Here is an 18,208-nt window from a genome sequence, read left to right on the forward strand (position 1 = left end):
TCAGGGATATTGGAATTATTTAATTCCACGGATGCCATAAATCCAGCTTTATGCAAACAATTGAAACATAGAAATTTCAATTTCCCCACATCCAGAAACCATTCATTCGTCATATCGAGAAAACAAGATATTCCTGTCGATTGAGCTTCGGAAAAATATTAATTGAATTGTAAGCAAATTGAGATATTTTGCTTCGCATCACGTTCTCTAAACATTTTCCCATCGAATGGAGCGCAAAACCGCTGCTCGACTCCCACATACCTGTGAATAACGAACACATACACACACAAGGTACAACAGTATCTATGCCATCATCCTGAACCGGAACGACCAAAGCATTGTTGACTCATTTTGTACAAACAGAGCAAGACGCAGTAGGACGAACGAGAAAAAAAAAGATGGAAAATCGATAGGAAAATATTGAAAATGTAAACTAATCCGATAATAAGACTGGAACACGGTTCTGCTCTCAGCACAACGAAAACAGTGATTATGTAGGTACATAGGCATAGATTCGAGGGTCGTGCCAGTCAACGGGGCGGCCGGACCGACCGGTAGGCAATCAATTGATTGCGGTAGATTTAATGGAATTTAGACACGAATTATTTGTCCGAGCTGCGACAAACCTCCGGCCCACAGCACAGTAATAAATGGTCCATTAAAGTTATTTCTGCGAAACGAACGAAGACCGAATTCAGCAAAATTTACAATAGCACAAGAGCACTCAATTATCTAGGTAATCCTCGTCTTTAGTGGAGAGGTCCCTCCGCGGTTCACCGACCCTCCGACAATCAACAGGCAACGCAAATTCACAGCACACAACGGAACGCAACGGGAGCCTGTGTTTCTGTGTCTCTATCTCTCTCTCTCTCTCTCTCTCTGTTCCGGTGGGAGTTCGAACTTCAATATTTGGAAGAACACGATTTTTATGATAACACTTGTTACCGGTGGCAAAATACCGCTACCGGGCTGGAAAAACAAACTTCCGGAAAATCAATAACACTAGGGATTAAGTGATCGTGTCGTTCGTGTTAAATTGGATTAGGAATTAGGTAGCTGCTTTAGCCGTTCTGTGGCCGTCGATTCGATTATTATTAGGGGCGAATTCGCAGATGCTTTTCATGAGTTATTTTGCAGTTCGTTCGTGATGGGATTGCATGGTATCGGAATCGGATTTCTTTCCGTGTGGATAGCATGCAGAGATTCAAGCCAAATTTCGAATAGCTGGGATGGAGAAAGGACGGATTTCAATTTATTTCCTATCACTGAAAAAAAAAAATATTTATCGATATCTATCTATAGCGACTTCCAAAAGTTGCTTCAAATTATAAAGGAGGGGAGTGTCAGTCGTGGTTGGACCACGTTTTGGAATTCGCCCACAGTTTTCGTTTCAAAAGGAATTTTAGAAATATAAATACATCATTGCAAAGGTCTAAGAATAAGGTATATTTCCGGAAAGTTTTGAACTGATTGCTTGAAAAATAAAAAAGTTATAGGCATTCGCGTGAAGACAAAAAGTGTTGTCATAGTCGGGCCATGTTGTACAGGTTGGGCCACCGCAGAAAATCTAAAACATACGTATTGAAATTCTATATAGAAACATGAAAAGCTTGAATTCCAAGAACAAAGGCTCATTTGTTCACCCCCCCCCCCTTTGAAAATGGCTTGAAAAATCGGGGGGCAAAAAAATAATTTTTGGGATATCAGTCAATTTTTTTATGAAATCAATTATCTGTGAGCTCTGCAGCCTAAAGAACTCGAAAAATGAGTGTACGGAGTACTATAGAATAGAATAGAAGCGTTCATAAAACAGATATAGAAATTCAAACAAAGGAATTTTCGAAAATCGAAAAAGGAAAAATTTCTATCGATTTTTGTCTCTTTTCGTTGATTTTTGCATGAAAACAACAACGTACATTTAAAAAGAAGCATAGATTTGATTTTCATGTTTAGACTTAAAGTAAAAATGCTTTAAACGCATTTTTTTTGGTCGATTACCGGGAAATTAGCAGTCATTAACTTTTCGGCGGAGAGCCCAACTTCGGAAGCAGTTTTTGGGCCCAAAAGCGAGGTTCTGTTTATAAAAATGTAAATACTGCATTCTTCTTGTCAATCTGAACACAGCGAATATGTTTTCATGAACAGAATTTTTGTTACAAACAAAAAAAACTGCTTCTGAAATTGACAGAATCGATGACGCCTAAATTCTCCTTAAAAAAATCTCTTTGTTTTTTTTTTCGTTTTCTTCACCAAACTTGGCATACATGTTCCTCGATATAAGGGAATCAGTGCTGAAGGGTAGACAAGAAGAGGGGGGCAGGGTAGGGGTTCATAACACGGGGGAGGCCATAACTCCGAAACACCTGGACGGTTCTTCATCAAACTTGGTACACATGTTCCTTGGCATAAGGGAATCAAAACTCAGTGGGTTGTCAACAGAGAGGGGGGGGGGTCATAATAGGGAGCGGAGGGCAAGAGGGAGGCCATAACTCCAAAATGCTTGGACAACTCTTAATCAAACTTGGCACACATGTTCCTTGACAGTTCCTGGAATCAGCACTGGGAAGTTGACAAAAGATGAGAATCCCTAATCAAAGGGCGGAGAGATCTAAATAAGTAAAATGAGCTGCGTTTCTCTTGCATTTAAACCCTTTAAACCTTGCATTTTAGGAAAAGAGGGGGGTTCCACCGAGGAGGAATATATGGTAAATAAACCTTTGTTTCGTTTCCATTATAGCGATTTTCATTGAGCAAACCGATGCATAATAAGCTGCGTGACAGAAAGGGGAACTGACTGGGAAGGAACCGACATGTGGGACGTGAAACGTGAAAATAACGTGGATATGAAATATGAATGTATGTTCTGCCATAGCTCCGGACCTTCTGGACTGCTCTTCATCAAACGTCGTTGGTCAAACACATGTTTTTGGCATAAAATAATCAGCACGGTCTCTTACAAGGGGAGAGAAAGATTCAAATGGGTAAAGGGGTGCGTTTCTCTTGCATTTGTAACGATATTAGTTGTACAAGTTGTTTTATTTCTGAAAGGGGGAATAGGGTGGTCGTTAAAAAGGGGGAGGTTCAAAAACGTAAAAAGGCTTTGTGTCGATTTATAGGGATTACCGAGAAGAACACAAATTTACAAATGATTGGAGGACAACGTGAGAATAACTGGCAAAGAGAGTACACATATTCAAACAAAAAAAAGGGTTTTGTTCCTTGCATTATGACAGTTTTCATTACAACAGATGCACAAGTGACTGAGTGACAAAGGGGTCCCGAGTAAGATCGGGTAATCAGCTGGTAATGTATAAAGGCTAAAGACTATTAAGTAAATTTGGACGCCCCTTGTGGTAGGAACTTTCCTTGCATGTTTATAAATATCAACTGGAGCAAGTTTCGTCAAAATATTCCACCACGTTGCAGACAGGTACAGAATGGAACTCCAACTACGTAAAAAAATCTTGCACAAGCAGCTGGAAAATCCAGCGTCTGGATCAAAGTTGGCGCAAGTGATAAAAATGCCAAAATCAAGTATGTAACGTTCGAAAGGTTATAAGGAGAACCTAGATGTGGACAGCAAAGAACTTTTAAGAAAACCGGGACTAGGGAGTACACTGATAGAAATGTATTCCCCAAAACGAGCAAAATGTCTCATGATTTTAGGTTTCTAGCTTATGTTTTATGAAAATACACCATGAATAATAATCATGATGTAATGAACTTCTTGCAGTACAAGACAACGCAAGATCATGAACTATTATTATTCATGATTTTGTGCTGCTTGATATGGCAGTTCAGTCATGATTTGACAGCGATTCAAACTTCATGATTTCATGATTTTATTCATGGTATCGGAATCGAATTTCTTTCCGTGTAGGGACTGTAAGCTGAAGGGGATAATCCATTCTGACCGCATTTCTCCTTCCGTTCGATGCTCAGAGCTTCGTAGTAACATTTAATCACACGATTTACATACGGTTGAGTGCATGATTCCGAGTTGCTTTCCGATGTCCTGATAAGATAGAATTTTTCAGGTGCTACCGCGAAATCAATTCGCGACATTGCTTTTCGGGTGACGCCATTTTTTCCAATTTTCGAAAAACTGACAGCGATAAAAATACAGTGTAAACAACACACTCTGAACTACTTCTACTCAAAATGTCAAGAGAAAATGCCCAATGGGTAATTTTAATTTTCTACAGCCTTTTTTCCGTGATGCAATTTGATGTGGAAGATCCTTTAGGCGTTTGTACGAGCAAGTTTTGACGATATCCAAAGGATTTATTTTAATGGACGACAAAACCTACGTGAAAATGGATTCACGACAACTACTCGGTCAAAAATTCTATATTGCAACTGGGCGTAGCGATGTGTCAGGTAAATGTAAGTTCGTGTTTGCTGTTAAATTCGCAAAGAAGACCATGATCTGGCGAGGAATATTTAGCTGTTTTATGCATCCAAATTTACTTTTACCCAGGCTTTACGTCTCATTTTAATTGTAGCAGCAATGAACTATAATGCCTATTAATACATGTTAAAAAATCATACCAAAATTTAAAAGGACTCTTATTTGACTCAAATTTTGTGTACTTATTTCTTTTCAGTTAGTTTCAAACTCGTATTTTTATTTGCACTTAGTATTCTCCTTTCTAATTCAAGGTAGTCCCATAAATCATTATTTTTGTCAACCTTTCTTTCTTTAAAAATGCATCACTTTTGATCCATTGAATCGATTTTAACTATTTTGATTCTAAATGAAAGGTATTTCAATTTGTTTATTTTATAAAAAATCATCGGCCTCGTGGTGGTCTTCAAGAGATAAATACATACGATAGCAAATACACAGAATAGGGTAGGAACGCCATTCCTATTGCCTGTGTTGGTTCTATTTTCACTACAATCGTTTTGGCAATGAAAGGCTATTGTACTACACGTACGCACCCGAATCTGACATTACTCACTTAACATTACTCATTATAAAACCTAAACATTACGTAACAGATCAAAACAAACAACCGGTTGTATGATTCATTAAGTTACATAGAGTCTGGCCGTACGATACATTCATGCACAACTACACATAAAGTGCTGACTTGTTTGATGTTCTGTGTCGAGCAGCGCTCGCGTCGCGACCAGCGAGGATTCCAACTAGTATTCATTGAGGATCGGTTAACCATCGAATACACTAGACATAGAATGATTTTACATATAGTTCCAGTAGTCTATCACTTTTAAGCCTTAAGAACATATTAGGATCAGTAAAATATTAATTCATAGTAACGATTATTTCGAGAGTCAACATTAGTATAAAAGGAAACGTTGTGCTAAATAAAATACCACTGAGCTTCATGTTGTCAACGCGACCTTTGATTGGTACTGGCAATCCTTTGATTGGTACTGGCTATTGTCAGGCTTAAGCTCAAGTAAGACCAGCTCGAGTCTTTCGTAAAACTCTACCTCGGAAAAGTCCGCCGCTCATCAAATCCGCTAATACGTGTTATTTTAGATGGCTCCCAAGTTATTTTAGACTATATCAGCCATAATTTAGCGCATTTTGATTGAAGTCCTAGCTTCGGCTGGACATAACCTATAATTGGGACGATACAGAGAAGATTAGCATGGCCCCTGCGCAAGGATGACACGCAAAATCGTGAAGCGTTACACATTTTTTGCGGGGTCAGTTCCGGTATAGTGGTTGTTAGCATTGACGCCTCTCACACCGAGGATCTGGGTTCAAATCTCAACCCCGCAGAAGTCTCGAATTACCCAAACTCTTAAAATGACTATAATCTATCAAAAAAAATTGAAGCATGGATAAAAAATTACACATAGGTTAGAAAAGCTCTGAGATAATTGTGTAAAATTGCAGATATAGATGATTGTAGTAAAGATAGGACCAATATAGGTAATAGGACTAAAATTGGCGCCCTCGCCCTAGTATAATTGCAAGTTTATTATCTACGAGAGAGTCGTCGTTAAAAGTTATCAGCCGTCCTGGTGAGTTGAACCAACCATAGAGATCGTTGAACCCTATTGCCATAAATAATCGGATAGGGTCGTACAGTCCGTAGTTTGCATTCCGGCCTTGTAGGTGCAAGAAATACGTAGTTCTGAGGTGTCGTTCAGGAGCATACGACTTCAGTTGACTCAGAAGGGCGGGGCAATCGATATCTCCTGAAAGCAATCTAGCCAGGATCGTGGCTTGAGTGTTGCCACGTCTTTTTCCAAGAGTCTCCAAATTAAGCAAACGACAGCGATCCTCAGGTGGCTGGGATTACGCCACAGAAGACTATGCAAAGCAATAGTCGCTTTAATTAGGGTTTACTATGCAGGGGTGAAATGGGCAAAATGTACTATTCTTGCATATATCGCACAGTATGGAATGGATTTGATTCTTCTGATGTTTTGACAATATTTGGGAGCTATTTGAGTTCATTTCACGGGTGGCAAATAAGTCTTTATACTGCTTAATTAGCTTTTATCGTGATTTTTGGGGATAATAGGGCAAAATGGACCACTTCCCGAAGTCTGCGCAAGATGGGATTATCACCAATCGATTCCTTGCATTTTTTTTACATAGGAATAGGTATCTTGTAAGATTCCAAACTAGCGGCTTCTAATTATTGGGATTACGAGTTCATTTTTGCCCATTGTGCATCGCCACGAGACTTTTTGCTGTTCTGCTGGTTACGATCGCGTCTCAATACGGAGAATACGATCCCGAATAGCTTTTGTGAGTGAATATTCCCGTCAAACCAGGTTGCCGTTTAAACGATTGTTGGATCGCCCAAGTGCGATTCCGGGTGAATAGCCAGTTATCTGGTGGACGACGAAAATCCTTGAGCGGACAGTACTCGTGACGAAGACCGTACGGTATTATACTGAATGTGGACGATTTCGCTCGACAAAATAAAAAATGTGTGTTCACTGTTCGAGAATTTATTGTTAACTAGTTTTAGCTCTTGATTCTGAGCTTTCTTAGTACCTTTAGCGTTACAACATTTTCGTTTGCATATAATTTAACATTTTCAAGATAGGCGTTATTGAGTAAGTATCAAATAGGTAAGTATAATTCAACGGTAAGTAAGGTAAGTATAATTATTTCAGGGTTGTAGTATTTAATATAATTTTGCATGTAGAAATTTGTTTAATATTTTGTTTTCAGGTTTAATCAAATTATGAATCGTCACCAACACGCCGCCACCCGTTGAACCATTGCGTTTCAACCATCTTCCTCAGCCACAGTTTTCGATACAGATTCGATTGGTAAATCCGGTTTCTTCAAGTCGTTTTCGATTAGGAGCAAGTAGACTTCCGTTATTGCTCGCTTGTACAGCCCCTTCGCTGTGCGTACCTCGACGACACGTACATGTTGATCTGCACCGGGAAATACTGCCACTACGCGACCGAGGTTCCAAGCAAGTGGTGGCAAGTTTTCTTGCTTTAGTAGGACCAGGGATCCCAATTTCACCTCATCACGGACGACTTGCCACTTAGAACGTTGATGAAGTTCACTAGTATATTCGCGCGACCAACGCTTCCAGAAGTCTTGGATGCCACGCGTCATTTCCTGGAAACGTTTGAGCCTGTTAGTCTGCTGTTCGGTGTAATCGGGTTCAGGGATGGAATACAGCGGTTCCCCAACCAAAAAGTGCCCTGGAGTTAAACTCAAAAGATCTTGAGGATGGTTGGACAGAGGACACAGTGGGCGGGAGTTCAATATGCGTTCAATTTGGGCAACCGCTGTAGACATTTCTTCAAGAGTAAAGGCTCTACTTCCCAGGATTCGTCGAAGGTGGTATTTGAAGGATTTGACCCCAGCCTCCCATAATCCACCGTGGTGGGGAGACCTCGGAGGTATGAAATGGAAAGATATTCCTTCCTCCAGACAATAGTTATTCCATTTCTCGGTGCCGAACTGATCGATGTATTGGCGACGAAGTTGCTTCAGTTCTCGATCTGCACCGACAAATGCCGTAGAGTTGTCGCAATAGAGATTGATTAACCGACCGCGCCGCGCGACGAATCGTTTTACCGCATTAATGCACGCGACGGACGAAAGATCGCTCACGATTTCCAAATGGATCGCCTTCACCACCATACATACGAACACGGCGACGTACATCTTAACGTTTGCTCCTCTCCCGTATAACGGACGAATACTGAACGGCCCGCAGTAGTCCAAGCCACTATTTGAGAAAACTCGTGCCGGAGTTACTCGTACTGACGGAAGAGGTGCCATATACTGCTCAGTTGGTTTGGGAGAGCATCTGAAACAGGTTACACACTGTCGTACAATTTTACGTGCCAATTCACGACCGCGAACCGGCCAAAACCTTTGCCTCATAGTTGCAAGTAGTAGTGTTGGCCCTCCGTGCATGGTTCTAAGATGCACAGATCGAGCTATCATGTGGGTTAATCGATGATTGGCTGGGAGCAGTATTGGAGTTCTGCTGTCTAAGGCAGCTGGCATTTTCACTAACCGTCCTGAGATTCTCAACAGTCCGGTGGCATCTAATATGGGATTGCAAGTTTTTAACAATGATTTAATTCTTCCATCTCGACTAGTGAGTGCACGACGAGGGTTTTCCGACAAATATTGTATTTCAGCACTAAATTCCGAGGATTGCACTGATCGAATAAGCGATTTCAAGGCGGTATCCACTTCCGCTGGCTGAAGAGAACCGATTGTACGGGTCTGCTTTGATGTTCGAGCATTACGACAAAATCTCAAGCAGTAACTTGCAATTCTTAGCAATTTTCCCAGATCAGAATAGCGACATATGAACGAGTTTTCTACAGAAACTGCCGTAAATGCAACGAGTTTTCGTAATTCCGCCTCCTTGGTTTCTTCATCCGTTTGGTTGAGATTTACGATGTTTTTCGGCCACTGCGTTACAGGTTGCACAAGAAATTTTGGACCGTACCACCACAAATTGTCCCCTAGCACCTGGGACGGAAGAATTCCGCGCGATATACGATCAGCTGGATTCATTTGTGTTGGAACATACCTCCAATTTGATGTTCTCGTTAGATTCTGGATATCAGCAATTTTATTCGAGACAAATACCTTCCACATGGTCGGAGGAGATTTTAACCAGTGGAGGACTATGCTTGAATCGGTCCAGTACGTCACCGCTGCAGAGAATTTCGTGGTTCTTATTACTTCATCCACCAATTGGCTACCAAGGCGGGCGGCACACAATTCTAGTTTTGGTATAGTTTGTCCCCGTACTGGAGCGACACGACTTTTAGATATAAGTAAATGACTATGAACCGTACCATCGACGTCAGGTGAGACAACGTATATGCACGCACCATATCCTCTTTGCGAAGCGTCACAAAAGCAATGCAACGAAAAATTCTTGCTTGTATTTGCCAAAACGTGCCGTGGAATTTTTAGTTTTGACAGCTCAGGTATCTCACCGCGATATTGTAGCCACCAATCTTGTTGTCTAGCTGGCAACTCTTCATCCCAGGAAAGACTCAGTAACCATAATTGTTGGACAAACATCTTCGCGCTCACAACGACTGACCCAACCAATCCAAGTGGGTCGAACAACTGCGCCATTTCTGAGACTACGATCCTCTTGGTTAGCCTATCCAACTGCGGAAGGTTGGGAATTTTGAAAGCAAATTGATCAGAACCGTGTAGCCATAGAAGTCCCAATGTTTTCACCGAGGCGGAACGATCGATTTCAGTTAGCGGTAATGATTCCTTCAAGCTATCAGGAATGTGTGCTAGTACATCTGGTTCATTGGTACACCATTTTCTTAGTCGGAACCCGCCAGTTTCTAAAAGCTCCGACAACTGCTTACTTGTTTCTATCACCTCCTGCAGATCGTCATCTCCCGTAAGAACGTCATCTACGTAGAACCCTTCACGAACTACCGCTGCACCGAGAGGAAAACGGTTACCTTCATCCTCAGCCAGTTGGTTGAGCACCCGAGTGGCGAGATATGGAGCGCTAGAAGTTCCATAAGTTATTGTTTTCAATTGGTATCGTAGTATAGGTTGCGAAGTATCCGATCTCCAAAGTATTTGTTGCAGCTTTCGGTCCGCCGGATGCACCCAAACTTGGCGAAACATTTTTTCAATGTCCGCTATAAAAACGAACCGTGGTGCCCGAAAGTTTAACACGGTAGCTAGTAGTGGTGGCTGGACTATTGGACCGACGAGAAGTATATCATTCAACGACAATTGAGAACTGCCCTTGCATGTAGCATCAAACACCACGCGTGTCTTTGTGGTGGAGCTTTCCGGGCGATGTATGGCATGATGTGGCAGGACAAACTGGGAATTTTCGACGCGAGGACTCAACTCCATGTGGCCTAAATCATGATATTCTTCCATGAATGTGATGTATTCCCTTTTGTAATCACTATTAATTCTGAATTTCCTTTCAATCGCAAAGAATCTACGCTGTGCTACCGCTAAACTATCTCCCAACAATGCAAGCAATTCTTCCCGTACTGGAAGGCGTACTATGTAGCGTCCATCTTCGGCTCTGGAGACAGTGTCTTTAAAATGATCTTCACAAGCCTGTTCGGTTGGAGTCATCTTTTTTCCATCGTCAATACTCTCGGTTTCCCAAAAGCGTTGCAATATCGTTTCTAGACCTTTTGTGGAACTCACGATGCATATCGAAGGCGTAGTAGCGGGCTCCAACAATTTACCAGCTACAACATACCCTAAAGCCGTCCGCTGAAGGGTGGGGAAACCATCACACAATTGCACTTTATCACTTTCCAGCAGCGAATAAAATAACTCCGCTCCAATTAGCAGGTCCACGCCAGAACTAATATTAAACTTCGGGTCGGCCAAAGGAATATTTTTTGGAAGATTCCAGCGAGAAATATCGATGTGCTTGCTTGGGAGTGTAACTGTGATTTGTGGTATAACGAGACATTCGAGTAGATACTCAAATTTTCCAAAACGAGACGAGAATTTGATTACCACCTTGGAGCGTATATGGACGATCCCTTGTCCAATACCGCTGACTTGCAGATCGATTTTGCTGCGCTTAAGTTCCAGCCTTCTGGCCATAGATTCTGATATGAAATTGGCCTGCGAGCAACTATCCAAAACACCTCGAACAAAATGATAGCTGCCTCTATTATTATTCACTTTTATGACCACAGTTGACAGAAAGACTTCTCCTCCGCTGGTAACGAGATCTCTCTGCGGCGCTACGAGTGAAGCCACAGGAGAAGAGTCCAATTCGAGATTACTGCCGATCGAACGCGACACGGACGGAACAACCGGCGGCGGGGAGAGGGCACCGACGACCGACGAATTTGCGCTTTTCGAAACCGTAGACCGAAACGCAATAGGCGGCGGAGGTGGTGAAGGGCACGTTTGCGATTGCGAATTTTGCGTACTCATATACGACAACTGGCATTGTACTGAAGGCATCACCTCACTGGATACTGTAGAACATGCTAAAGCTGACTGTGTTGCAGTTCTGGCAGCCACGTTGAGCGGAGGTAAATGTAACAATGTATGGTGCTTTTTGGAACAATATCGACAACCACTATTGCTACAGTTTTTGGCCAGATGTGATCCCTTCAGACAGTTTATGCACAATCCATGCTTCTTCACCAACTCAAAACGCTGCTTTGCTTCCATAGCGAGAAATTGATCACACTTAAATAACGGATGTGCTTGTTTGCATTGTCGACATTTATTCACAGCCTCAGCTGCAATATGCGTGGAAATCGGTTTGGGTTTAATAGATTTTTGCTCATATGGTAAGGATTGAGTCTGCAAAAGTTTAACAGATTGCAGCACTCTCGACGTTTTTCGCACAAAATCTACTAAACTTTGGTACGTAGGACGGATTGTTCCTTCGCAGTTATTTTCCCACTCTTTCAAGGTCGAGGAATCTAACCGCTTACTGAGGGTTTCAACTAACACAGAGTTCCAAAGGTTAGCTGCTGTATCTAGTTTTTCTAGCATACACACATGGTGATCGAACTCATCCACAAGGTCATACAAAGTCGAGGCCGATGGCTTTTTCACACTGGGAATGGCAAAGAGAGCTGCGAAATGGTGTTTGAGGAGTAGATTCGGATTATCATATCGCTCACAAACCGATTTCCATGCGATCGAGTAATTATCTGTATTAACTTCCAAATTTGCGACAATACGAGCAGCCTCGTCTGTAAGAGCTGCCTTTAAATAGTGCATTTTCTGCACTGACGACAAATGATCACTACAGTGAATCATTGATTTGAAAATATCTCGAAAGGCTATCCATTCAGATGGATTTCCGCCAAATAAAGGAATGTTAATCTCCGGTAGCCTCACCGAGTGAAATGGCTGTCCGGATCCACGAGAACCGGTAGGCGTTGCAGCGGGCAAGCGATCCGGTAATTTGCTAGTGAGAGAAGCTTTGAGTTCGTAGTATAAATCTTGAAACTTCACTCGTTCGTCCGACATAGTAAATTCAAGGTCATCGTCACCATCACCTCGGTTTTCGATTTCCTCGATCTCATTTTGAACACACGCAAAATCTGTCCACAGCTGGTTAAGCGAATCGATTCTAACCTGTACTTGATGTATTTGGCTCTCTTGATATTGATCATTGAACCTTTTAATCACAATAGCCGAGCCGAGAATATTTGCCCGCTGTCGCAGGAGGGTTTTCAATTTAGCTGCACTTGATCGAACGCCTCTTTTCTTAGGCGGCGTCATTTTGATCATACTCATTGTGTATACGATGAAAGAGATTCACCCACCTGGCTCTGGTCGAATATATTACCTTTGATGCGGCTACTTAACCTCAGTTCGCAATGCGAGCACGTGGAAAATTCTGCTTCAAAACCTCAGCTTTTGTCCGATCCGAATGGCCGCTTTCAAAGCACGTGGTTGACGATGATGGCCGCTCCTTGATTCCACAAATCCTGGCTCTTTGTGTGGTCTGCAACGGGATGAATCCCGGGTTTCGGCACCAATTTGTTGGATCGCCCAAGTGCGATTCCGGGTGAATAGCCAGTTATCTGGTGGACGACGAAAATCCTTGAGCGGACAGTACTCGTGACGAAGACCGTACGGTATTATACTGAATGTGGACGATTTCGCTCGACAAAATAAAAAATGTGTGTTCACTGTTCGAGAATTTATTGTTAACTAGTTTTAGCTCTTGATTCTGAGCTTTCTTAGTACCTTTAGCGTTACAACATTTTCGTTTGCATATAATTTAACATTTTCAAGATAGGCGTTATTGAGTAAGTATCAAATAGGTAAGTATAATTCAACGGTAAGTAAGGTAAGTATAATTATTTCAGGGTTGTAGTATTTAATATAATTTTGCATGTAGAAATTTGTTTAATATTTTGTTTTCAGGTTTAATCAAATTATGAATCGTCACCAACAACGATTATATCGAAGTTCGACTCAGCTGCAGCAATAAAAAAGTCATCTATTTTGGTTCGAAATCCACCCACGTTCTGGTAGTAAATCAGCATGGATCAGCATGATTGGAGGAGTTCTGCTGCGGGTCAGACACAGAGCTGGAAAAGGAGACTGTGTCATCGAAAGAATTGTTAAAGGAGTCGTTGCACTTGTTGGATATGAAATTTTTGAAGCCCCGTTCCGTACACCCACACGCCGACTCTGGACAACTGTTATCAGACGTCAGTTTAGACGCGATGATCTACCTAGAGTGGTATGCTACGTCAAGTGGCTTTGGATTGATTGAGAGATCGACGTGCGAGTCGACGTTTGGGTCACTGGAAACAAAGTGTGTATCAGGGGTAGTGAAGAAATAATCAGACTGATACTGACCAGGGTTTACGGTTTAGGGAGGCTTCGTTCCGTACAACTGTACACAGGGTCGGGACTACAAAAGTGCACTGCTAGGAAAAGCTCGACTGTGGCAGGGGGAAAAGAATCCTCCATGATACTAGAAACTTTGCGTCCCAGCATCCGAACGGCCGACAGTGGAGTGGTAGTGGTGCTTGGAGAGTCAGAAACAACGACATGCCCGAAGATCCTGGAGCTGCAACTGGATTCGAAGTCGTCGCAGGAGTTAGTATGATCCTTGAAGTGATAGACAATGAGGGGGGTTTGATGAGGCCCGTTAGTTGTTTGAGACCACACCCTCAAATTCTCTAAAGAGAAGACCTTCTGGCTAGATCGCTGTATTCAGGGCGGAGTCTCGTAATTTTATATTCATCTCGATTTTAAACGAGATGAAGTTCGTTTTAGACAAGTCTGCATACTTTTTGGTCAAGGGAATTACCTTGAACGGTCCGTCGCACTGCAAACATTCCTTAACCAAATCAGTTACTGCGTCCGCTTTGACACCAGCGTGATATCTGAACCGGAATAATTCTTTCTGAGAGGGAATAGTTATTGCAGATTCAGAAGTCGAAGGCTTCGTAACTTCAAGAAGCGGCTTAGCAACCACGAGGTGCTCATCACGACAATATTTCATTAACGTTTCAAATCAAGTCACTTTCATAACAGACGAGTTCAATCGAACGTATTTCGAATGAGTGACCTGCTCGCAAAAGCCCATGCAGGTGAATGTCTCATCATTTGTTTTAATTTAACCTGTTTGGCGCAATTATTGCAGGCACTTTCCATAGTGAGCAATTTCTTGCCGAGATAAACCACCTTAAGTCACGTTACTTTGAACACAACAGTGAGCCACTTCAAATAAAGTTACTTTGAACATAGCGATGCGATGTCAAACCACCTTTACACAATCAACGTTGGTCGATGTGGTGGAATGGGTAAATGCAATCAATAAGCGTTATTTAGCGATATTTCACAGAGCAGCAAATGGGAACAAGTATGATCAACTGTGAACTGTGTAGAGTATGATCAACTCTTAACTACAGCTAATGTTCAATATCACTGCAAAATGATGTTCGCCTCGAATCCGGTTGATACTAGAACCAGACGCAAAGGTGCACAGCGTGCTCGATGATTAGACCAAGTAGAGCAAGACCTGGAAAGTGTGGGATATTCGAGAAATTGAAGACGGACAGCCATATATCCATATATGGACCGAGTTAATTGGCGGAACATTGTTATATACGTGAAATTCTAAAGGATATCGCACAAGAAGAGATGAGTAAAAGGTGAGAGGTCATTAGAAACGCAGGAAAAAGTGGTTATAAATTGGGCTTTTCCCATGGACCACTCAACGCGTAGTCAGCGCAAACACTTACGTGAAATTGTCTCCAGAAAGTAAATAGAAAACAACAATTTATGGATAAAAATATAAATTTAATATACTTTTTTGTAAACGTACATTTCAAAATGAATAACGTACCTCTTATAAAAAATTACCCTTTACATTAAATATTTATTTAATGTGCAAACGGTATAATGGTGCCTTAAAGTATTTGAACTCACTTTTACAGGACTTTAGATAGCAACTAGCTACCTAAACCCAGTTTTCGATTGGTAGCTTACGAATCCATAGCCGTAGCTCAGCAGAGTAATATCTGGTATAAGTTGTTCCCTTTCGTTGATACGGCTGCAGCAATGAGTATTCAGTACTGTGCCAAGCCAAGCCCCATTCAATAGCCATTTCCATTCCAAAGTAGTTTGATCCTTTTGAGTTAACGATGATGATAGTGCATCACAAGAGCTCGTATCCTTGGAGGCAACGAAAGAGGCAAAGTCATAGCGACCGTTTCGGCAGTACGCTTACTTTGCACATTCGCTGTCGTATCGCCTCAATGCAGGTCACTATTCTGGGAGTTTGAGTGTACCGAATTAGTGGCAGTTATGCTTAGAATGATTAAAGCTAAATTTTACACACTGATTCTTAATAAACTATGGATTAGGTTTATGCATTTTTAAACTCAAATTTGATCAGTAAATTGAATAAAGTTTGTTTGTCAAAATTTTATTTTTTGCTCAGTTGAGCACAAAACTTACTCGAATAATCCTAAAGTGTTATAAATACTTGATACTCCATAAGCCACTTCGCCAATGACGGGTAATAGATAAATGTATTCACAACCATGTTGCTGCAAAATTCATGCACGGTTTCGACAGCTTCGTGTCGGTATAATGTACAGCAACGTCCTGCTCTGGACCAAGCCAGTAGCGGCCAGCGGCCAGCGGATGCGGAGATGTGTGAAGATTCAACGGCAACCATTGGCCGTATCGAGCAGTGGGCTGCTAATGGGATCCTGTACGAGTGGGGCGGGGGGAAATGAACGACGAGCAACGGGGCGGAGGACTTCCCTTGCGAATTTGACCCAGCCAAATGTCGTTTGCTTGCTACGGCCACAAACTTCGTTCGACATTCGGCAAATACAGTTCCATGATTTATGGGAAATTTATAATCCAACTATGCGGGTGCTTCCAGCACTTACGACAACGGCGGCGATGACAACAACGAATGGTCAGTACTGTATGTGTGTGTGGTTGTCAGCTGGAGAAAACGAGGGAAAATAATTGAATTTAAAGAATTCAGCACCTTTTGGGGTTTTTGACGAAGTAATGCTGCGATAACCGATGCGGTTGATTGTATCGAGAAAAAGCTAGCAAAATATTTTGCGGCCAGGAAGCACTAGAGAAACTACATTAAAAACTTTACTTCCGAATCAGTCTTTGTTGTGGAAAAAGTTAACAACCTGCCAAAGTAGAATAGTGTCTGATACAAAGAAAATAAGAAATTTATATATAGAAAGTAGAACTTGGTACTACAACCTTAGAGTAGATTTTTTTGACTGCAAATATTATTTTTTTATATTTTCATTACAAAAATGGTAAAGTTTTTTTTATATCTGTGGACTTGAAATGAAAAAATTTTACTGCCACAAGGTCAACTTTCTTTTCAAGTTAAGTATAAGTAACGCAAAATGAAATATAAATATAGCGTAAAACGTCAGATCTTCTGAAGACACGACATTCGAGCATCATGTGTCATAAAGTACGTGTAACATCTGCCCGCCTAAAGCCTCGGCTATTTATCCAATTAATTATTAATATGCAAAATTGTTCGCACTTGTAGCCGCTATCGCTGCCTTTACGTCACACAACCCGAGTAGGTATTTTCTGGTTTGAAAAGAACAAGTTTTGCATCACGATACTCCTGCCAAGAAAATCAATTTCGCTCCCTGCTGCTCGACAGACTCGCGCAGTAATGAAAAAGTTTGCAACGTCTTTATCTGTTCTTTTTTTTTCTTCTTCTTTTCTTTTCGTTTCTCCTTGCAGCAGCAACAGCATCAGCGGCGTTCGCGACTAAAGTGACTCCATCAACATCAACGGCCGAAAGTTTTGCGCAAAAGAGGCCACCGTCTGCCCGTTAAGGCGCGCCTCCCCCCCTGGTTCCAGTCCACTACCCAGCCATCGAACCTCCTCCGACTTCATGTTGACGACGCCTTCAGCCGTTTGCCGAGGAAAATTTTCCCGCTGTCGCTATAACTGTCGCGCGAGCGCTTTTATTGCCCGGTGCAGCGAAGAGGGAGCAGTTTTTCCCCAACAAAGCCAAGGACTGCCAAAGTGTGAAATAATTAATTGTACATACACGAAGCTAGGTGCATAAAGTGCCACTCATAGTCGCAGAGCGATCGTCTAGTTTATTCACTATTCGTAGGATCAAATTGAAAAATTTCCGGTGTCGAGCGCAAAAGGTACCGACTGCTGACTTTTCGGGTAATTGGAAATCTAGCTGTGGAACGAAAAACTTTCGATTCGCAGTCACAATACAGTTCAGAGTTCATCATCTACCGAGTTGCCATTATTCGGGATTCTGAAACTAGGTGACGCGCTGGATGTGTAAAAGTTTGCCAGCAGTAATTATCGTCGCTCTGCTCGGAAATTATCGCGAGTTTGTTAGTGTCAACTGGCTACCATGAACACGGAACGGGCCAATAGTTCCGCCCGCCGAGCAATACCGGTACGAGCTTGAGCTGGAAATCGTAAAACCAGGTGGTGCCCACCCAAAAGGCTACCTTCTTGCACGGGAGTTTCATCGGTCTATGCCTCTGCCGGAGCGCAGCAATAATGGACGTGCACGGCCTTCTGACGGCCGTTTGTTTGCTGTACACGCTCAAGGGTAAGTGAAACGATTCTGGGTTTAACTTATGTATCTAATATCATCTAGATTGTTAAATTAAACGATTCTCTCTGTTGTATACTGCCCATACTCGCATATGAGTCCAATATCAATTTTCAACATTTTTGAGCTAAATTATTAATCTCTATTTTCAGTTTACTTAAAAAAAAACC

At 41.9% G+C, this 18,208-nt stretch overlaps 3 protein-coding genes and 1 non-coding gene across 4 annotated transcripts in view; 2 read left to right on the plus strand and 2 right to left on the minus strand.

Moving 5' to 3' along the window:
* Positions 1-5,566: 5,566 nt before the first annotated feature.
* Positions 5,567-5,673, plus strand: LOC128739016 (U6 spliceosomal RNA). Its single transcript, XR_008412161.1, has one exon. It is a non-coding gene; the product is annotated as a U6 spliceosomal RNA (small nuclear RNA).
* A 1,552-nt stretch (positions 5,674-7,225) lies between these two features.
* Positions 7,226-8,350, minus strand: LOC128736442 (uncharacterized). The gene has a single exon (XM_053830926.1). It carries the CDS (start codon positions 8,348-8,350, stop codon positions 7,226-7,228), a length of 1,125 nt encoding a protein of 374 aa, XP_053686901.1.
* A 1,252-nt stretch (positions 8,351-9,602) lies between these two features.
* On the minus strand, positions 9,603-12,715 carry LOC128736443 (uncharacterized). Its single transcript, XM_053830927.1, has 2 exons — positions 9,823-12,715; positions 9,603-9,610 (listed from the first exon to the last, which is right to left on the minus strand). Exons 1-2 carry the CDS (start codon positions 12,713-12,715, stop codon positions 9,603-9,605), a joined length of 2,901 nt encoding a protein of 966 aa, XP_053686902.1.
* Positions 12,716-17,983: 5,268 nt separating this feature from the next.
* Positions 17,984-18,208, plus strand: part of LOC128738665 (cell adhesion molecule Dscam2) — a 215,607-nt gene continuing 215,382 nt past the window's right edge. Inside the window, exon 1 of the mRNA XM_053833977.1 lies at positions 17,984-18,035. Coding sequence (XP_053689952.1) covers positions 17,984-18,035 — 52 coding nt within the window. The remainder of the gene's footprint in view (positions 18,036-18,208) is intronic.

The sequence above is a fragment of the Sabethes cyaneus genome, chromosome 2 (genome assembly GCF_943734655.1).
Source record: "Sabethes cyaneus chromosome 2, idSabCyanKW18_F2, whole genome shotgun sequence".
NCBI classification, from domain to species: domain Eukaryota; kingdom Metazoa; phylum Arthropoda; class Insecta; order Diptera; family Culicidae; genus Sabethes; species Sabethes cyaneus.